The 22,767-nt window shown below is 38.1% G+C and overlaps 1 protein-coding gene across 1 annotated transcript; it reads left to right on the top strand.

The window, feature by feature from the left end:
* The first annotated feature begins 593 nt into the window (after positions 1-593).
* Positions 594-21,880, top strand: LOC144636344 (dynein axonemal assembly factor 11-like). The gene is made up of 16 exons (XM_078495531.1): positions 594-708; positions 800-893; positions 4,293-4,366; positions 6,212-6,289; positions 6,992-7,088; positions 7,644-7,770; positions 8,970-9,029; positions 9,926-9,987; positions 11,805-11,855; positions 12,360-12,458; positions 13,681-13,761; positions 14,124-14,189; positions 14,936-15,005; positions 19,117-19,212; positions 20,299-20,420; positions 21,631-21,880. The coding sequence occupies exons 1-16, from the start codon at positions 699-701 to the stop codon at positions 21,812-21,814; spliced, it is 1,371 nt and encodes a 456-aa protein (XP_078351657.1). The 5' UTR covers positions 594-698; the 3' UTR covers positions 21,815-21,880.
* The last annotated feature ends 887 nt before the right edge of the window (positions 21,881-22,767 follow it).

Here is a 22,767-nt window from a genome sequence, read left to right on the forward strand (position 1 = left end):
TGGAAAAGATGAAACATTGGTTAATGACTTCCGATGTACAAATTTATGTAAGAGAAGCTGTAAATTAAACTAAGAGGGGGTGCCTGTCTTAAATAATTAAACTAGATACAATTCAAACGGGAAATAAATCTGTTGCGATTCATATAACTCGAAGTTAGCCTTTTGAAAAATTGGATATGAGGCACACAAGGCACACCCTTGGTCAACAACAGAAAAAGACAGCCTTCGTTAGGCAGTTTAAGTTTTTCATTTCTCCCTTTTCTTCAATAGGCGTTTTGGTGGTTAGCCTTTTGAAGGCCCTTGGGATCCTTTTGCAAACTATCCAATTTTTTTCTAGCTATTGACCTGCTATAAGAAGAAACCTTTTAATACTTGAATGTGTTTCCGTTTTCGCTCGCGCGCGAGGCGCGGCCACCACGCGTGCTCTCGCGTGTAAAAGTACTTTGGCATACATGGTCATACATGTGTAGTAGTTTTTTTCAAGGGTTCCTTAGGTGTACTCTCAAGAGTTTATCTCGGGGCATACTTATAAAAGGAATATTGGGTTAAGAATTTTTACTGTAAATAATTCAAGTACTGTGGAAACGCTTGTTGCTGAGAGACGCGCGGGAATATGAAAACATTACAACAGGCCTGGTTACGAAGCACGACGCCTGTCAGATTGCAGACTTTGCCCGAGAGACCTTGTCAAGACGAACATGGTTCGAAGTAAGAGGATCAAAAATTATTGACGAAAATCACAACGTAACGGATTTATTTTTATTTTATTAACATCTCTGCGTGTTTCTTTTCAAAACAGTAACGGAGGATTTGCTTCGGAAAAGAGCCGAGCACAACAACTGCGAGATCTTTTCATTGGAAGAAATCTCTCTCCACCAACAAGAAATTGAAAGGTAAATGAGCTTGGAGTCAGTTTCTTTACTCAAATACATAAAGCGTGTTGGTTTAGGAAGGGAAGCGTTGTAAATATCATTTATACACGCCCACAATAAAAGTATTTGCCATCTGATAGATGGGAACCATATATTTAATAGTGTATAGTAAATATGCTTATAGAAATAAGGACAATTACTGTAACCTCTTTTGTAATTGTTAGTTGTTTTTAGTTAGAGCAATTTTCAATTGAGTGTCATAAAACCAAAACCAAAGTTATCACTCTGGTTAACGAGGCCTTCCAGGGGGTAAAAGCCACAAGCGACAGTACATGACCCTGATAAACTGGTGACACAGGAACATTTTAACAACGACAAGCAACATATTTTAATATGGTGCTGAGATGCGACAGCAGCACAATAGGGGGAAAAACGACAGCAACATTTATAGCCCGGGGGGGCACCCTGTATATTTTTGGGTGGGGGTGTGCTGCTGGGACTCTGAAACCCTTACCCTATACCAGACCATGTTCAGCTGGTTTTGCAACCCTATACTAGACTAGATACTGAAAATCCCTACCCTACCCCAGACTTGTTTCTTTTTAAAACTGCATCACTAAATATTAGTGTTTTTAACGGAAAACCATCTGTCAACAAAAACGTTGTCACAATGATTTTATTCACATCTACGGAAGGCTCTTTCTCTTCCGTAGATGTGAAAAATCCCTTGTCAAATTACCCCTAAATTGCCAGGAGGGGCAATAGCGCTCACGTTTGATTATTCATCATTCCATAAATACGCCAAGGCCGTGCCAAAGCACTTTAGTTTGTTTTTAATACCCTACAAGATCCCCTATTTGAATCAAGTCACCCAAAAAAATACTTGCCAAATCTTCTTACCCAAAAAAATCCCAGAATCGAAAATTTCAAACCCAAAAAAATCCTTCGATCATCCCCGTCATTTACAAGCCGGAGTACCCCCCGTGGGGTTTTGAACAGTCTCTACCTCAGCAGCAACTTTCAATGTGTAGGTTTAGTTGTTTGAAAACTACCGGTAGTAGCTTTTGGCATGATGATCGATAACCACTTAATTCTTGAAGAATGCGTGATTGTTGAGATGGGTTTCTAAACTCAGGTGATTTTTTTTGTCGCGCGTATGTACGGTTCTAAATAAATTCATCTTTTATTAGTAACTTCTTTTGTTGTTTTTTCAATTGCATACATGTAGTTGTGATTTTACAAATATGTTGATTTGCTGCACGTGGATTGTTTTATAGATTGAAGGAAAAATTGGGTCTCGGCTTATAGCCGAGTGTTTTGGGTTTAATTTTTGTCAGAGTTGAACTGGTTCTGAAAACCGAAAGTTTAGGGTCTCGGCTTATAGCCGAATAAATACGGTAGCTCATATATGGGAGTGTCCCCCCCCCAGGATTTACAGCTGTTGGCTAGGTGACATCGGTTCTCAGAAACATACAACATTGTGAAACAGCTTCCCCCCTTGGAAGGCTCCATTAGTAAGGAATGACATTGTGAGGATTGAAATGCAGTGGTCACAGCTGTTTCAACCAACCAATTACAGTCAAACATCATGCTTTGTAAGGTTTTCATGTAACCAGTCGACCTTATCACCTGATGAAGACTAGCAGTTAACAGTTGAAATGTTGCGATTCACTTCGATCACCAGTGACTACATTGGGAGACAGACCCAGGGGGGTACTCGGGATTTCAAGTGATGGGGATTATTGAATGGGAGCCAAAATCAGACCCAAAAAATATCCTTAGGGTTTCCACCAAAACTCCAAAAATCCCTTAACCAAAAATTAACCCCCAAGAAATCAACAGCAAAACACGTTTGTTTGTACTTTATTTGCAGAACTACGCAGCCAAAGCACTACCACAAATCTGAAGATCATTTTAAATACCCCCCAAAATCCCTACTTTAAATGCAATTTTACTGTCTTGTCAGTAGAATATAGTTAATGGAATGTGACGCTTGTAATCAGTAAGCCTTTCATGGCGGCGATGTTTTCAATTAAGCTATTGTGTGTGCAAGCTCCCAAGGTCAAGCAGACTCTGAGATACATTGTATTCTAGCTCAAACATTATGGCTTTGTTACCTTTAGCATATTATAACGATCGATAGCATTGGCCAAAAATATTAAAGCACTATTCATGGCTAAGAGTATACACGTGTTATGCCAAGCTGTCCAGTAGTACAGCTCTTTCTACTGGCTTTCCCAGCAGACAAGCATCTAGCTATAAAAGCTCAAACAAACTGTTCTGAGTTCACTTTGGTGTTCTGTTGTACAGCGCAGTTAGCACTTGTTATACTATTGTTAAAATTTTTTCCCTCCCTCCCTCCCTGTGGAGAAGCAGCACTGAGGTTGGTTTGCTATGTGTTATTAAATAAACTTGGGTCACTCCTATGTGGTGCGGTTAAGTCTGCGCAGCGAATTCCCCCAAGCTTCTTGGCAGCGTTGCCTATGAATATCGCCCGCTACCAATACTCTTGTCCGATCCAGCACGTGCTGTCTTGCAGTCAGCTCATAGTGCTGGGGAGATAAGTGAGGTTCTTGTGTCACGCAATCTCCGGAAGTCGCACAGGCTAACCTAACGTAAGGCAGTGCTCCCCCCATTAACGCCAACTTGGGTCATTGTTTGTTTTAATTAGTAGTTTGCGTGATAAGCAAACAACAAGTCACAGCTATATTATTCTGAAAGGAACAGTTACATTAATTAAAAAATACTTGCCAAATTTCTCTAACCAAAAAAAATCCAGAATCGAAACTTTCAAGCCAAAAAAATCCTTCTATCATCCCTGTCACTTGAAATCCCCCCGGGGGAAACAGATGATAGTACTTTAGTATTATTTAACACACCGGCCCTATGCCCACTTAGGGCTATGGCAATAAGTCAAGTCAAGTCATGCTTGAGCATTCACTATCGAGTTATAGTGCACAAAGAAAGCTTTGAGAGCACAAAAGAAGTGTAAGAGTTGCTCTAGGCGACAGCCAAGAACAACTCTAGCTTTTTTAGTGCTCTCCAAACTTTTCAAGTACTCCATAACTCGATAGTGCACAGCTAAAAGTATGAACCAGTAACTGTTGTTTTAAAACATTGCCAGTGGAAATGCACATCAAAACTTGTGCGAGAAAAATAATTTTCTGACAAAGCTATTTGCTTACGCTACCAGCGTGCGCTATTGAATTGTGGTGCATGCTTATGTATACTGAATTTGATTGCGTGGCTCTGTGAGCTATGTTCAATAATTTAATGGTACCCATTTTCAATATGAGAAAATCCAGACTTGAACTCAGGTCCAGAATACTGGCAAAAGACTAACTATATTCCACCTCCTACCTGGAGAGTATTGATGACAGCTGAATATCAATCACCAAGACTTTTTTGCTTTAATTTTAGGATTGAACTCCTTGATAAACTATGCAGAGATCTTAAAATTGTTTACTTGCAGAGCAATTTAATACCAAAGATAGGTAAGTTGCATGATTGAATGAATGAATGCACCTGTAAAGACACAGACACTTACATTTTAAAGTGAACAACATTTTCACAGTTTTTCAGTTTTATCACAGTATCGTGATATTTATAAATAAAAAAAAGGCTTAAAAAATTAAGCTTTAAAAGAATTAAAAACCACAATCTTTGTCATCCTGGTGGAATTATTGCCTATCATTTTTTTTTTCTCTTGCTCTTGTACGGAATGAATTGAGTTGAGTTAAGGTTACTGTAGACCTTCAGGGGTGTCTTCCGGAAAGTCGTTCATATCTTTTTACAAAATGTTGGAAAAGTATGTATCACTGTAAAGCTAATAGAATGTAAGAAATAATTATTTTAAAGATTTAGTCAAATGGTAAGCTTGCGCAAGCCTTAAACCGCAACACTGACGATGTTTGCTAAATTGCATTACCTGCTTTCATGTTCGCACGTACGACCAAACAAACTGGACAGTGTCAATCAGCAGGTAATGGGCTACAAAAGTGTGTGAGGCTTTTTGGATATTTCTATTGGTTGCTGAGAAAATCTATTGTAAACTCGGCGATTATAATATTTGCTGATCTTCGTCGCGTAAGAAGGCGTTAAACGCGAAATATTTGAAATATTAAAAAAGCCTCACATACTTTGGCACGTTAATAACCATGAAAGGAACATTTTAGCCAAATTTGTTAAAATCCGTCAAATCTACATACCCTATTAATTCGCTTGAAGCAGTGGAATCCTCGCGAAAATAAAGCCGGAGTTTTTTGCTCCTTAAGATTTGCAAGCTTATCACACCTCATCAAAGTGTTTGTCAACGTGGTCATGCCGCCGACCAATGAAACACAAGATTGCGTCCCCAGAGACTCCTCACCAAAATAGTCCATTGAAATTCACTGAAAACATTATTTCGCAATCAAATCATGGTCCAATTGATTTGAACCTGGCTCAAGGGGACAAAAAACTTCCCAGAACTGTAAATTTGGCCCGAATATTTGGAGTACTAGCAGCTAGTAATGTGGAAAGTAAGGACAACAAGAATGGATTCTAACACGGGAAAACAAAAGGAAAATGAAGCGCTAGCAAACGGGAAAGGACAGGAAACCAGCGGCGAAAATAGCAGCCAAAATCGGCTGACCGGCGATCCCAAACAAAGTGCTGTCGCGGGGATGAATTCGTTTGGCAAAGCTTTCCCTCGAGTGTTATTGTTCGATTTGTTCTTGAGCTCCAACTGAACATCAATTTGCTTCTGGCTTTCTTCTAATCTCCCTATTTCATTTTCGTTTTCTTTACGAAGTTTCGTCCAAGTTGTGTTCTCTCTTTTCGACGAACTCATATCATTTTTTTACAGAATTTTGCGTGAACATTTACTGATCCTTGTGGGCTAACCCACGCTAAACAGCACAACTCTTTTGATGTAAATAAAACATTCAAATCTGTGTAACTAGAGTCGCCGGATGAAGTTTGCCGCAAAAAATGTACGGAGCGCCCCCCATGTTTAACAAGGATTATAGCACCTTTTGCTATTTATTAACTTCTGAAAAGAAGTTTTTCCTCGATATCTGGCGATCATTTAACAATTTTACATTACTTTTTTCACCAAACTATAAATCAGTGTTTTAGGTTTAGAATGCGCAAAGAAATTTTTTTTCGCAAAATTTGGCCTCTGAAGGTCTACAGTAACCTTAAGAGGGGCACTTCGCTTATGCAGGGAGAAGTTTATTAATGACTGTTTAGTAAATTTTGGAAATATAATTTAGATAGGGCACACAAAATCTCTTTGATTCCTCCCTTCTATCTTTCCACTATAAAATATATTGAAGGTCAACCATTTTTATCTCCAGAGAATGTTAGCAGATTAAAGAAGCTGGAATATCTTAATTTGGCACTGAATAATGTAACAAGGGTGGAAAATCTTGAAGGTGAGCAACTTTGATGGTGACATGAAATGAAATCTTTTATCTGCCAATGCAGTTGATTGAACCATTGAGACCACAGAAAGTGTCAAAATTAATCAATTTAATTAAAGAGAATATTTTAGCCAGCCATATCCAGGCTTGGGTACTTCCATATGAAAGGCCCGGACAGGGATTTTTAGCCAGGATATAAAAAGTGGGAGTCCAAAATTTTTATAAGGCCTGACTTTGTCCCCATAGGAGGGCCTGAGGAGCATGCAAGGTTTTTTTCTGCAGTTATGAGTGCAAAGGTGTCTAAAAATTTCCAAATTTGCTGAAAAAACCTCTGTATACAGTAGTTCATATTAAATTTCTGTGGTAAGAGGCTAAAAGCCTGGATGCTTGTCATCTAACTTAGGGGTGTAAATTATGAATAAAATTTTGGTCTCACTTAGGGTTGTATGTGAAGAGATAAAACATTGTCGTCATAATGTATTGGTGTTCTTAAGACCGTTTAGGCATGAAAAATGGTATTTTTTAGGGGTAAAAAAACCTTAAACCAAACCCAGATTGGTCTCCTTTGAATTCAAATTTTCTTGTGAGCATCCCGTCTCTTTCATATGAGAGTACCCCCAGACATCCAGGGAGTAAAGTGATTAATATATGAATTTACATGTTTGTGTTGAAGATGTTATTCATTGTTGATACTGTTTTTGCTGTATTTTTCAGGCTGCGAGTCTTTACAAAAGTTGGACCTCACTGTAAATTTTGTAGGGGAACTTACAAGTATTGAATCACTCAGAGGAAATTATCATTTCAAAGAGCTGTAAGGAACATTTTGGTATTTAAAATTTGGAAATTTGTGGCTATATGCTGTGGTTTGAAACACGACAAAACATGACACCCTATTCAAGGGTAAAACAATAACAAAGAATTGTATGAACAGGTTGTTCTTATTTCTTTTCTGTGGCATAGAAAGTTTACCATATCACTGGTATCTTTTTTGCATAGCCAGGGACAGGAGCTGGGGGACTTTATTTTTAGTCCTCCCAATATTTCTGAAAAAAAAAAGACTTTTTAAGAGAAGAGTCTCTTAAGCCCCCCCCCCCAAATATGCAAGTCACTAGTCTGCCCCCCTCCATTGGAAAAATGTTTTGCCATCCCTGAATTAGCTGGATGTTTACACACTGCAATTTTAATTAATTATTCAGTTTTAAGAAACCCTTTCTAAGGATCACAAGAGAATCAAAGAAAGGATACCCTCAAAAACCATGTACCGAAATATACAGTCCATATATGGGAGTACCCCCCCCCTCCCAGTGAGACATCTGTTTAAATCAATGAAGCTATTTTGTGGGCTTTTTTTGTTTGTTTTGGCCAGATATCTGACAGGAAACCCCTGCACAGAGTACGAAGGATACAGGGAATATGTCATCGCTACTTTAGACCATCTACAATGGCTTGATGGAAAAGAAATAGAAAAATCTGAGAGGATTTTAGCAAAACAGGTTAGCTTACTCATATTTGGTGATTTACTGAAAAATAGTAACACAATCTGATAAAAAAGTGGCCGTTACCTATATATACTATTCATAGAACAAAAAAAGCCTGCAGAGTAAATAAAAAGATTAACTCTTTACCTGCTAAATACTTTTCCTGCTAAAAAGATGTCTGAGGCCCAGGGGGGGTACTCGGGATTTAAAGTGACGGGGATGATCGAAGGATTTTTTTGGGTTTGAAATTTTCTATTCCAGGATTTTTTGGGGTAGGAAAATTTGGCAAGTATTTTTTTGGGTGGCTTGATTTAACTAGGGATTTTTTGGGGTATTAAAAATTTGTGGTAGTGCCTTGACCACATAGTTCTGCGAATAAAGTACAAACACTGAACATGTTTCTAATGTTTTTCTTTGTGTTATATCTTCAGATCATTCCCCCTTTCTGAAAAATTTCATGGGTCAGAAATTTGGCATGGGATTTTTTGGGGGTTGGTTTTTGGTCCAGGGATTTTTTGGGTTTTGTTGGAAGCCCTGGGGATTTTTTTGGGTCATGATTTTTGCTCCCATTTGATCATCCTCGTCATTTTAAATCCCAAGTACCCCCTGGGGTCTGAGGGCCTGTTTATATGAAGTAAAGTTGGCCCCAGCAGGAAAGTTACCCCCTCCCCTGAGCCATCTTTTACCAAGTGTTAATATCTGAATAAAAGTATTCCCTGCTCACTGCACCAAAAACTTGGCTCTCCTGGACTTGCACATACCCTTATATCATGTCCTGACTTGTCCCTTGTCTGGTAACCAAACCAGAGGAATATTCAAAGTGTTTACATCAAAAAAGGTTGCCTCCTACCCCAGTTTCTTGTGTAAACTGTTGAATCAACGTATTTTGTACAGAAATGTATGAAATATTCTCTCAGTATGGAGGGTGACCCTCCTACCAGGGACCATATAAACAGGCCCCAAGATTTGACCTGAAAAAGTGCATACTGATGATCATGTAGGTTGTTATATCTTGAAATGGTTATAGCTTGCACACAAAAGTTTAAAACTGGACATTTAGCCAATATTTTGATAAACTTACAATATTTTAGAAATCTTCTGACTATAATGCTTTTTTAACAAAAAAAATATTTGACAGTAAAAATTACCCTCTGTATGTCCAAACCAATGAGAATTCATTTATGTGACCCTCTGTAGTTTTTCTTTGCTTGTAGGATTACGAAAATATCAGAAACAAGATTATTACACAAGAAAAAGAGTATGCTAAGAAAAGGGTAAGTTTTTAACAAAGACTATAAATTTATGATCTGTATGTACTGCAAGCTGTCCAAAAAATAAAATTGAAAAAATTTTGAACTAAGAAATTTATGGCAATGCCTTTTAGCAAGTTGAATATTTTTCTTAATAATAATAATAATAATAATAATAATAAACGTCTTTGTAGGCGTTCCAGTGCTTCTTCATTCCCTTTACCACCTCCGTGGAAAATTGCACCACAATAATCCAAAACAGGAAGAATCGTCAATTTAAACAATCTGTTCACTGATTCAATTGTTAATGATGGTCGTGCTCTTGAGAAAATCCCCAGCATCTTATAAACTTTCTTCTTTACATAATCGATATGCTGATTCAGAGAAAGGCTACTGCCCAATATTATGCCAAGATATTTAAAAGCATCACAATGCTTCACAGATTATCTTCCCAAGGTGATATCAATCCGTTTGATGTCCTGATGACATAGTCTCTGTTGTGTACCAAAAACCACAAATTCAAAAGAAGTTTGTTTCCACAGAGCCACATTGATAGACTTGTGAGTTCCATATTTAACTTTAACTCCACTTCCATCAACTGTACTGCAGAGGAACAAAATATAAGTGTATCATCGGCATACATGATAACATTGGAGAAATTAATGCATGATGGTTGATCATTAATATAGACAACATGACACACATCACTTTGTGTGGGGTAGCAGCTCCCTCACGGTCTTACATGAATAGTTCACTACGCAATAACTATTATCCTTTGAAAGAACAATAGAACAAACAACAATATAGGAACAATATAACGCCTCTAGCCCCCAAAACAATAGCAACTTACTGTTACACTAGTCAGGACCAGTAGAATTATAAGGTGCTTACAAGAGCTGATACACTACTGTTTTCTTCAGGATAAAGAAAAACAAGAAGCAGCAGAGGCAAAAGCAGTCGACAAAGAAAATGGAAGTCTTAGGTAAGACTAGAGGTGTCGAATGGTAAATGCGATTCTTTACGAGACGGCGATAGTTTGCGAAACTCCCAGTTAAAGGAAGTATAAGATTTTGTTGAAAGGCTTAATATATTATACTAATATCTTTTCTGCAAGCTGGAGACCTTTTTAGCCTTGCAAAAGAAATCAAGACTCTGAGAAGGTGCCAAAGAAAAATTTCAGACGACAAGACCCCTGAAATTTGGCTAAAATTTTGCGAGACATGTTTTGAAGGACCATTCACCACTCCTAAGACTTTTACACCCATATTTTGTCATACAAGAATTGACTTTATTTATAAGTAGCCTGATCAAGTGGTCCCGCTTTCAGCCATGCCAGGCTTCAACCCTCACAAGAGACCTTGATGGCTAAGAGTATTGGATTTCTGTCATCCAGAACACCTAAGTAAGGCCAAAATCTGTAAATTATTTACCGGTACAAGTACATCCCTAAGCGAAGCAACAGGCATTCCTGTCCCTGTATGGCATTTCCTCTGCCCCCAGGACTTTGTACTGTCCGTAATAGAATGTAAGTATATTACAGCGCGACGCGCCTTACCGTGGCCACCCAACAAACTTTTTTGACAAGTTAGCCAATCAGAGAGCGCGAATTTGTTTGAGCTGTCCCGCCTCCTGCCTCCTTGTTTAAAGCGCGGGTTCTAATTTTAGTCCTCGACACGAAGCGATAGAAAGAAAGCTAAAGAAGGTTAAACGCATACGGCGAAGGACGAAATGAGTGAGCTCTACAACTGGATCTCGTGGATTCAAAACTCCGACTAAGCTCCCACAAATATCTACAACCCGGCGGACATTGATGCGTTCTTTCCTTCACCAGACAAACTGATCCTGGCCGAGAAACGTATTTTGGAAAGCGAGATCAAGAATGTCGTTGGCATGGAAGGCAAGAGGGCACCGTTGAAGTCGATAGACCTTTAGAAGTTTACCTCCAACAGTTGTATTAGCACGCCCGCAAATGCAAGTGTCAAAAAGTTCTGCAGATACGAAATACTTCAAACAGCTCTAGCGGCAGCGCTAGCATGAGCGGACAGAATATATACGTGTAAAGCATTAGATAGAAAAACAACCGAGATGAAGGAAAATTTACTAGTTTTGCAATTGCAGATTACGTCGATTACCAGTGCTTCTGGAGAGTTACAGAAACTCAAAGCTCAGTGAAAGCTCAGCAAGAAGAATTTACTACTTTAGCCGCCATTCGATAATTGCGAATAACTTCGGAGAATTGTAATAATTGCGGATAATTTCGGAGAATTGTAATAATTGCGGATAATTTCGATAATTGTGGATTCCACCATGGTCTATTTATTGAGCCAGTGTTTAGAGATCTGCGGAATGACTTCGGAGTTCAGCTGCTTTTCCAACCTCCTTACTCTCCGTATTTAAACACATTCGAATATTGCTTTCACCACGAAATAAAGGAATTCCTTCGAAAATGTCAAATGCTTGCCAACGACAAAACAAAGATCGCAATCGTCGAGGGAGTTTCAACAATTTCACAGCAAAATTCTTTTAGCTATTTTCAGAACGGTGGATATGTTTAAAATATTGCTTAAAAATTGATTTACGTCTGTACCATACCAAAAATATAAGCTGAAATAAAATACAACCTTGTTTACAAATACGATTCTACAAGTTTCGTGACAACAGCCTTGAACATTGCAAGGGGTGGGACAGCTCAAACAAATTCGCGCTCTCTGATTGGCTAATTAACTTGTCAAAAAAGTTTGTTGGGTGGCCACGGTAAGGCGCGTCGCGCTGTAAATATTGTGTTGTCCTCACTTCTAGTGAAAATGTTCAAGACAAAACCAAGAAGGAAGAAGAAGAAGACGAGAAAAGGTACCTTTGACGACAAGTGTTAACAATGCAAAAGCTCAATAGTTGATGACATTTGTTTGGCCTACAACAACTGATGTTGATATTTTTGGGCTACTGTTCTTTGGTCATGTATCACTTTAGCCTGTGTGCCAGGCAGTCAATGGTGCCACACAGGCTAATATCACTTATTTTATTCTCTTAACTCTGTGGTGGGGGGACGGGGGGTCTGAACCTCCAGTCTCCGTGCCTTTTACTCCTGCTTCCCCATAGTTTTTACTCCAGCCCCAGGCCCCTTTCCGTAGCCCTTCTCTCTCCTCTTGCGAAATTTTACTTTGTTTTCTCCCAGTTCCCACCACCCTAGGAATCCCTCTTCCCACCCTCCCTTCTCCTGCTGCTCACCCCTTTTCTCCCAGGCTCCCACCCCTGCCCCCTTCCACTCTGTGGAACGATTTCTTTTGTTTTAATGAAGTTATCTCTGACAGCAAACAGTTGCTTACTTATTGTTATGTGATATGTCCATTTCAGATTTTGGCAAGAAAAAACAGATTTCACCCCAGAGTCCAGAATAGAACTTCATCAACATATTGAAGAAAAGCGAAAACAACAGGAGAAGAGAGATGATGAGTAAGCATGTCTAAATATGTACTTAAGATACTGACCTGAATAATACCCATATCTTGCAGTTGGCTCATTAATTTCAGTTGAAATACCACATATCTCCCTGTGACACAAAAAAGTGGATGGAAAAAAATTACCTAGTTCAGGCCTGAGTTGTGGTCTATAGCCAGTAGGGTCTCACATTTAATAAAAAATCCTGGAAATTTTGGTTGGAAAGCAAATGAAACTTACAGAAATTTTCCAGAAAATCTGTTCAGAAATTGTGGACCACATTTTGAGCTACCGGTAGTCCTTTCATTCCAATTGGTACAAACTCTGGGAAAATTCTGTAGCATTTGTTCATTTTCAGACCTCTCAAGTCTCACGATTTTGTCGTGAGACTCACGATTTTTAGTTCAATCTCACGGTCTCACGACAAGACAGAGAAATCTCACGATAAACAGAGTCACAAGCTGTAAAGAAACAATTTCTTGTATAATGTCATTTTTGGCTTTCTAAAGTGATTGTCTTGCGCCAATGCTGTCTAAATCCGTAGCCAGCAAAGGTATTTCATTAGTTTGTTCGCTAGACACACAATCGATAACCATATATAGAAGACACAAGCCATGAAGATAACGATAATTTTTGTGTTGCTAAAACAGGAAAAAACCCTTTCTTTTATTTAGCACCTGGTTTTAGTTATTTTTGTCCGTCAGTTGATTAATCTCCCGGTTTTTACTCCAATTTCCCGGTTTTTTGACCTCGATCTCCAGATTTCCGGTTCTTTGAGGTTGAGAGGTCTGCATTTTTCCCTTTTTCATTCTGCCATAATCGAGAACTGAAAACTGAATTATAAATGGCAAGTACCTTCTCTTTGGTCGGCTTGCTCATTTGGAAAAACATCTCCCATAATTCAAGGTTTCAAAACGTTTTGAAGCAGGTGTCAACACTTGGAAGTTTTGGCAGCTGTGACAACACCAAGCTTGTTTGTTGCAAGCCGATTGCTATGACTAGAGTAACTGGTGACATATAAGGTAACCGGCAGTCGCCAGCTTGTTTTAAAAACCCAGTAATTTAACAGTCATCCCAACCGGTATATTCCAGCAAATGGTGAACACTGCTTGATTATCCAGGGGATGTCTCTATAGCTTGTCCCATATAGTGAGTTGTCCAAAATTTATGGATAAAAGTTATGCAGCTGATAACAATGTTTTAATGTGTTTATTAAATTTATCCTTGAATTTTCCAGGAGACTTGGAAGAAAGAATGAGGTGAAAGAAACAAGTTTATTTGCAGCTGATGGTCGAGTGCTGAATATAAACCAAGGAAAGTAAGTACTAGCAATCAGGATATTTTCATAAAATTATCATGGAAGACGTGGTGTCCAAATAGTCACCCATATGAAAATGTTCCAGCCATCCTGGGCCAAATTTCAAGCTGGGGACTAAATAGCTAGGTTATTAAAAAGAAAAAGTTAACTTTTAACTTGCCTATTTGTAATTAACTCCCTACAGAGTCAACCAGTACAAAGCTACAAATTTTAAATTCCAAATGTACGACAATCACCCCTGTTAGCTTTATGTGGGCGACCTTCCTAGGTTTGGAGCTGCCAACATCATGGTTGAAGAACATAGGGCGTGGGTCATGTCTTTTCAATATTTAAAAAAAAGTTTGTGTTCATTCTTCCTGAAGGTGGGACTTTGAGTTCAATGATGATGAAGATAACAATAGATTTGTTCTGGATCTACCCTGTTTTAAGTAAGTGTCATGTTAGCTGAATTTGTCTCTATTTTATTATAAATGCAGGGCTGTCATTAAGGGCCGTAACCCGTAACACCTGTTACGGCTGAGCTTACTCAATGATACGGGTGAAAATGTTGATTGGTGTTAAACTACACTTGCATACAGAACGAAATGCTACGGGTGATAACTTCATTGTTACGGCTGCTTAAAAACTTAATGACAGCCCTGTAAATGTATTTATTCATTTGCAAGGTTCTTAATTTACGGTATTTAAAAGTAGCCCTTTCTCAACAATAATTATTTACGTGTGAGATTTTTTTCTTTTTTTGCTGAGGCTTAGATTATCCTATTAAAAATAATTATCATTATTAAATGGAAGTACAGGAGGTGCGGTGGCCTAGTGGTTAGTGCGCCGGACTTCAGATCGAGTGGTCCGGGTTTGAGCCCTGGCCGGGGTCACTGTGTTGTGTTCTTGGGCAAGACACTTTACTCTTGTAGTGCCTCTCTCCACCCAGGTGTATAAATGGGTACCGGCGACATAATGCTGGGGGGATTCCCTGCGATGGACTAGCATCCCATTCAGGGGGGAGTAGCAATACTCCTAGCCGCTTGATGCTACAGAAACCGGGATAAGCTCCGGCAGTATGGGCCACATGGCTCGAGGCTTCCCTTTTTATGTTGCTACCATTAATATCGTACTTTGGAAAGTGTCACGTTTAAGGGCATTAGTATGACCTTTATTGATAATATTATTTTTCCAGGTACTTGGACACATCTCTTATTGATTTAGACGTACAACCTACGTATGTAAGAGTGACAGTAAAAGGCAAGGTAAGAAACGATAGCCAACACGCCATGACTGTAGAATAACCTCATGCAGGGGTGCTTACTGAACCAGTTGATAACAGCAAGGAGTCAAAGTATTTTTTTAATATTTCGTGGGAATTACATTTACATCTCTAAAAATGCCTAGGCGTACATGTATGTGGTTGTTGTTGGTTCTCGCCTTGCGCTGAGGGTTTTATCTCCAGGTAGTCTGGTTTTGCTCCCTCCTGAAAGAGGGTGACATGTGGGGACCCTGAACACCGCATCACTGCAAAAATAATACACAAACACCACATCACCACAAGAAAATTTGATGAAACACCGTCACCCCAATATAATCCAGTTACTTATCAATAATCAAAGATCTCTTCGAGATATCAACTTTTTTGCATGAAGTTAGTATGAGTAGAAGGTTTATCCTGGGCATTGTTGTTTCGAACATATCATAGAAGAATTCAAACGTCTTTCGGTTCAAGCATTTTTTTATTTTCGTGGAGGAAATGCTGTATTTGTCAGTCGCGACGGCTGGGCGCTTTGCGACTCATATACTTTGGCTTGGTTAAAAATGGTAAACTTTGACGCTTGCCTTTAATCGAAATAGTTGTTTCCTTTCGAGTTAGAAAGATTTCTACTCGGCTTAATGCAGGGTTCCCGATAAAGGTTACGCACGACAGAGTTACCTTTTGTCTCGTCACGCAATCTTAACCCCACATTGAGAAGTAAATTTTCGTTTGGATTTTACCAAAAGCCGCTTTCTCCTCGCGTTATTCTTTACCTTACGGCTACACATGCCATTTCTAACGACTACATTTCCAGTAAAACAGTTGTTGTTTTTTTTTCTAATGGCGATGCATTAACTTCTGAACAGAAGCAAAAACTTTTAGTGTTTCCTGCTTCCACCGGAAGTAATTTCACAACAGGCTACAAAAAAACTTGTTAATATCACTTCACACCTGCATTGAATGTTGCAATTCTAAATTGTGCAACTCAGCAGAAATAATCAATTGTCACGAAATGAGTTCCCTTTGGTTAACTATTAGCAACGTTTTAGTGTGTGAAAGACTTGTACCAGTACAAATTTGCGTTGTTAATCGTTTTAGGTTAAATTAATATTAGCACCTAAAGACTTGTACCAGTACAAATTGCGTTCTTAATCGTTTTAAACTTCGCTGCCTTCGAGTGCTGAACCCCTCACATTCTTAATTGGTTATGTCACGTAAGATTTGGGCTACCATAATGATTCGATTTAGCGCCCTCCTTCCAATAAGCGTCCCCTTCCAAATAAGCGCCCCGCTTCTAATGTGTTTTTGTTAATAAGCGCCCCTATTCTAATAAGTGCCTCCATTCTTTTACGCGCCCCTATTCTAAAAAGCGCTCCTATTGTGGCTAACTGCCCCTACTGAAGTCGTTGACGTCGAAAAGATAAACTCACGAACATTCACCGTACTGTACTTGTATTATTTACTGCTAAAATGAACAATTCTTGTAAAAGTAACTGAACTTTAAACAATTTGTTACTGTTACAGTTTATGTTATTGTTTGTTATTTTAATATATATTAAAGTTTTGTATTGAATATTTGGTTGTTTCGCAAAAAATTAAATAAGCGCCCTGTCCCGAATAAGCGCCCTGCCTCGAATAAGCGCCCTCACTTAAGGTGCCAAAAGTAAATAAGCGCCCTGGGCGCTAAATCGAATCATTACGGTACTCACGTTTTTAATTGTTATATAACGTTTGTAAATTTGACAAGTCACGTTTTTTCTACAAGAACAGAAGTGCTGAAGCACAACTAATCTTTACAAGTCACGCGCTTTGATCACCCACAGCGGAAAGTATTCCCTTGAGAAATTAAAACAGTCCCTTGAGAGTTAACAAGAATGTGGTTCGAGATTACCCAACTTAACCGCTATTCTCCTTCCTTTTGTTTGTAAACAAGCAAAAAAGTCGAAAAAAGGTATTGTGATTGGGTTAAAGATTAAATAGATAATATTTGGCTGTATTTTGTTATAAATTTAACATATGAGGACGGCTTAACGAAGATAACAGAGATAAATGTAGTTCTGCAAGTGTAAGACAAGAAACCGTAACACCGCTAATAATTTCGTTTCACTGAACACCGTAGGTTAAAAAACACAAACAACGCACACCATTAGGTTTGAGATCACCGCAACACTGCAAGATTTGATTTTATTCACTGCAACACCGCATAAAAAAATGATCAACACCGCAAACCCCCATGTCCCCCTCCTGAAGAAAGAACCATTTCCAGATTCCAATTTGACCTGGTTAAAGGACCTGCATGGCTTCCTCTCTAAATATTGTAATTTATTCCTATCTGGAGGATATACAACCTGTGTGGTACTGGCAATCAGAATGAAGTGCCAGGCTGTTGAGCCACCAGACCCAGGGAGGTACTTGGGATTTCAAATGACGGGGATGATGGAATGGGGGCAAAAATCAATTTCCAAAAAAATTCCCAAGGTTTCCAACATAACTTAAAAAAATACCTAGTTCAAAAATTGACTCCTCAAAAATCAACAGCAGAACATGTTTGTTACTTTGTACTTTATTCGCTGAACTTGTATGCAGCCAAGGCACTACCACGAACTTCAGACTTTTTTTAATACCCAAAAACATCCCTACTTAAATCACAAAAATACTTGCCAAATTTTCCTACGCAAAAAATCCTGGAATCGAAAATTTCAATCCCAAAAAAACTAACTCTTAACTCTAATCACATCCTGAATTCACTGACTGAGGAAAATCACCAGAAAATCTCACCGCGTGCTTGGTTACGCTTCACTAATCTGTCAATCACAAAGTAACATCTGATTGGTAGCGAGAATAGAAAAAGATTACATCATAAATTCCTTAAATAAGCGCCCTGTCCCGAATAAGCGCCCTGCCTCGAATAAGCGCCCTCACTTAAGGTGCCAAAAGTAAATAAGCGCCCTGGGCACTAAATCGAATCATTACGGTACTCACGTTTTTAATTGTTATATAACGTTTGTAAATTTGACAAGTCACGTTTTTTCTACAAGAACAGAAGTGCTGAAGCACAACTAATCTTTACAAGTCACGCGCTTTGATCACCCACAGCGGAAAGTATTCCCTTGAGAAATTAAAACAGTCCCTTGAGAGTTAACAAGAATGTGGTTCGAGATTACCCAACTTAACCGCTATTCTCCTTCCTTTTGTTTGTAAACAAGCAAAAAAGTCGAAAAAAGGTATTGTGATTGGGTTAAAGATTAAATAGATAATATTTGGCTGTATTTTGTTATAAATTTAACATATGAGGACGGCTTAACGAAGATAACAGAGATAAATGTAGTTCTGCAAGTGTAAGACAAGAAACCGTAACACCGCTAATAATTTCGTTTCACTGAACACCGTAGGTTAAAAAACACAAACAACGCACACCATTAGGTTTGAGATCACCGCAACACTGCAAGATTTGATTTTATTCACTGCAACACCGCATAAAAAAATGATCAACACCGCAAACCCCCATGTCCCCCTCCTGAAGAAAGAACCATTTCCAGATTCCAATTTGACCTGGTTAAAGGACCTGCATGGCTTCCTCTCTAAATATTGTAATTTATTCCTATCTGGAGGATATACAACCTATGTGGTACTGGCAATCAGAATGAAGTGCCAGGCTGTTGAGCCACCAGACCCAGGGAGGTACTTGGGATTTCAAATGACGGGGATGATGGAATGGGGGCAAAAATCAATTTCCAAAAAAATTCCCAAGGTTTCCAACATAACTTAAAAAAATACCTAGTTCAAAAATTGACTCCTCAAAAATCAACAGCAGAACATGTTTGTTACTTTGTACTTTATTCGCTGAACTTGTATGCAGCCAAGGCACTACCACGAACTTCAGACTTTTTTTAATACCCAAAAACATCCCTACTTAAATCACAAAAATACTTGCCAAATTTTCCTACGCAAAAAATCCTGGAATCGAAAATTTCAATCCCAAAAAAATCCTTCGATCATTCCCGTCACTTAATATCCCCAGTAACCCCCCAGGGCCACCAGATTTGAAAGACTTTACTATCAGTGGCAATAATATAAGAACCATTTTCATCAGCGGTAACTTATATAATTTATAGGTGTTTCAACTGGCTCTCAATGAGGAAGTCAACCCTGACTCGAGTTCTGCAAAGAGATCGCAGACAACAGGCCATCTGATCATAGAAATGCCCAAGGTATGAAATGTGTTTGACAGATCATTTTTCACTTTATCATGTTTATCTGTCAACATATCATTAATAAAGAGCTTAAGCTAACTATAACTATGTGAACGACAATGTCACCAAACAAAAGGTTTAATGAGCTGAATAATAACTGTGCATGTACATTTTTTGAATCTTGTTACATTAATTGGCTGTTTTCTGCAAAACAATAAATTAAATGTGTAAACGGCAGAAAAATTTTTGTATTTCTATTTAGGGTTGAAGGTTCCCTTTACATTTAATTTAAACTGGAGCTAGTTCCTAAACCAATAGATACACTGAATACCTCTAGATAATCATGAGATTCTCGAGTAAAAAATAAATTCATATTTCACTAGGCAATGTCCTTGGCATTGCCGTGATCATTATTTTAGCTAAGCTCCTGTATGTCACAAAACAAGACCTGAAGTATGACATCTCATGGCTCAAAGCATAGATGTAGTTTGTCTCACAGATGAACCACGACAATCATGAAGAATTTAAACAACGGTTTAATCTCGGAAAACACACTTAACTCTAATCACATCCTGAATTCACTGACTGAGGAAAATCACCAGAAAATCTCACCGCGTGCTTGGTTACGCTTCACTAATCTGTCAATCACAAAGTAACATCTGATTGGTAGCGAGAATAGAAAAAGATTACATCATAAATTCCTTGCGTTACGCGTTACTTAAAATTGTCTTTTGTCCAAGTTGTTGCCTTAACTTGCACCCAACCTGTTATATTCCCTGCCAAAATTAACAACTGCATAATTTATTTTAACTTTAAAACTTGTTGTCCCGACAGCCAAAAATATTCTTTCTTTAGAATTGGAATGTAATATACATTGAAGTCCAGTACCAAGTGCTTGTTTGCTAAGCCTCCTTCACAGATGTTCTTTGGGCTCGTCACGCGTTTCTCCCATTTCGTCGTGGGGGAAAGGCATGACGAACCCAAAGAACGTCTGTGAAGAAGGCTATCTTTTGCTTAGCTGAAGAGAGCTTGCTGGAGCATGGGCAAGTGCCACAGTTATTTTATGAACACTGAAAGCTAATATTTCTTCTATCTCTGTTTAAGATGAATCAAGTGGTCAAGCCATTGAAGAAGAATTCACCCACAAAAAGCAACACAAGTTCCAATAAACAAAAACACGAGAATCAAGATTCCCTGTCATCATCAGAGCCCGAGAAACACGACAGGTACGTGTTGTTCATGGAAGTTTATAACTGCAGCCTAGTTTAAATCAATTCGGTTTGTTGATTCAAATCTAACATCTTCAAACACCGCACAAAAAGTTGGCTTTGCCACAGTTTTGATTTGCATTAATAGTGAGGCGAAGATGGATGACACAAATATATCCTTCAATATTGCCTTTGACAGGAATTTGATATGCTTTAAAGTTAGTAACAGAATGATTTAATGCAATTATTTTCATGGTACCTTTGTCCCAACTATGATAAATACAGTAACTATCTTTGAAAATCATGGATGGCCTTATAATAATAATAATAATAATAATAATAATAATAATAATAATAATAATAATAATAAACGAATATTTTTAACAGGATTAACCCATCAGTACTTGAGAGTACTGTTATCTTAGGGGTCCTGTAAGAATTAAAAATTTAAAAAGGTAAAAATACTAAGTTTAAAAATGCGCAATCACTGGTTTGGCAAGGGATGGGTAAAGACAGCCTTTACCACCTTTTACAGTGCGACGCACCTTACTGTGGCCACCCAACAAACTTTTTTACAAGTGTCATCTTGTAATATTTTACGTTTTCACTGCGTTTTGTTGACAAATAGGATGTAACAAGTATCTATTTGATCGTATTCCACTTTGCAGGGTGACGTGTTCATCAAACAAATACCGGTAATAATATTACGAGAGCACACTTGTAAAAAATTTTGTTGGGTAGCCACGGTAAGGCGCGTCGCACTGTGACAACTATGTGGAAAAGTTCAACATGTTGCATGTTTGGTCACATGTTGCAACATGATCCACAGTCAGCTGCTTGATAAAAATGTTTTATGTTGCAACCATGTGACAAGGCCCTTTACCCTTCCCTGTGAACTACAGTGGCACTGTCCACACTCTACACACTTTGTACAAGGGGAATTTTACTTAAAGCCCATGTACATCCCCTTTCACTTTTGAGGGGAGGAGGCAGATATACACAGACTGACTTGTGGATGCTTTCCCTTTGTGGTCGTGCTAAGTGCATTATAGGTTGGTGTCCTGGCTGATGCTTCAAGGAACAAATGAACATATGCCAATCAAGGCTTAGCCTAAAATGTCTGGACTATCTACTTTTTTTAAGTGATGTTTTATTTTTATTTTTTTAAAACAAACAATATTATTGTTGTGTTTCAAAATTAACAGTTTTCTCTTTTTTTTTTTCTCAGAATATATCATGAGCGATTGGAAATTGAACCCAATGCTAACTGCGACATGGATTTTAGCAAAATTGTAAAAGATAAGAAAACGGTTCAAGATAAAGCTACAAAGCAAGAAGAAAAGGTTACCAGAATAACAGAACCAAAGGAAGATAGTTTTGTTGATGATCCAGATGTTCCACCACTTATATAAGCTTTGGTCAAATTGTTACTTGTACATATTGTAATAAATGTTAATAAAGTAAAAAGAGTTTTCTGATTCTTATATGTTGTTTTCTTTGCATTTTTTTCAGTACCTTATTCTTACTGATTTTTGTGCATACTTAATTTCGCGAATGTTCGGGAGCCAAATTTCCCAAGTATTAATTTTCGCGATTGCAAGAAAAATTTAAGCAAATTAAAAGTGTATTAAATTTCGTGATTTGTCAGTGCTTTATGGCTCAGTTGTCAAACACTAAGGAACCACTGGACATCTACAAAGGTCTGGTTCAATGTAACTACAAGGAGCCTGCAAACATAAACTTTGGTGTCTGTGCTAAAGAGGTTTTGGCTGATTTACAAGCTGTAGAAAACAGTAATCATAGGAAGGGTGCTAGTTGAAAACAAGATGGAAAGATATTTTTAAGGATAGATAGTTTCAGATCCAAACATTTAAAATTTTTATTGTTTTGATATAATTATAATATGATATTAATTTATCGCATGCTTAAGTTTTTTTTTCCCCCACATATTAAATTTCGCGATTATTTTGAAATTGCAAAAATTAGTACACGCGAAATTAAGTAAGAATAAGGTACATGCTATAGGCCTAACAAAGGCATTGGGGGCCTAAGTGTGTGCTGTTTACTAACAGCCCAAGTCTAAGCATCAACAATGGACTCAGGCTTGTAAACCAATGAATTCATATCCTGTCTTCAGACCTAGGGGCATGTAGTTGCGATGGATCAAAGTAACTGCCCCTGGGTCTCCAAGGATGAGACCACTTTCTACTATCTCAATCTTTTTTTCATAATCATTGGCAAAAAAAAAAATAATAACACAACTCCTTAGCATACATTAAATAGCCACTTTGTTTAAAATTCCCAAAGACAGAATTTAAGGGAAATTGCTATCCTAATGCTATCTTCTCAAAAGGTGCTTCAAATA

The sequence above is a fragment of the Oculina patagonica genome, chromosome 13 (assembly GCF_052425735.1).
Source record: "Oculina patagonica isolate OP01 chromosome 13, crgOcupat, whole genome shotgun sequence".
NCBI classification, from domain to species: Eukaryota; Metazoa; Cnidaria; class Anthozoa; order Scleractinia; family Oculinidae; genus Oculina; species Oculina patagonica.

What these genes read in the sequence shown, in the direction of transcription:
- LOC144636344 (XM_078495531.1), top strand. An exon ending in AAAGAAAATGGAAGTCTTAG is followed by an intron (nt 9,988 to 11,804) that starts GTAAGACTAGAG and finishes CCTCACTTCTAG; the next exon opens with TGAAAATGTTCAAGACAAAA. An exon ending in GAAGAAGAAGACGAGAAAAG is followed by an intron (nt 11,856 to 12,359) that starts GTACCTTTGACG and finishes TGTCCATTTCAG; the next exon opens with ATTTTGGCAAGAAAAAACAG.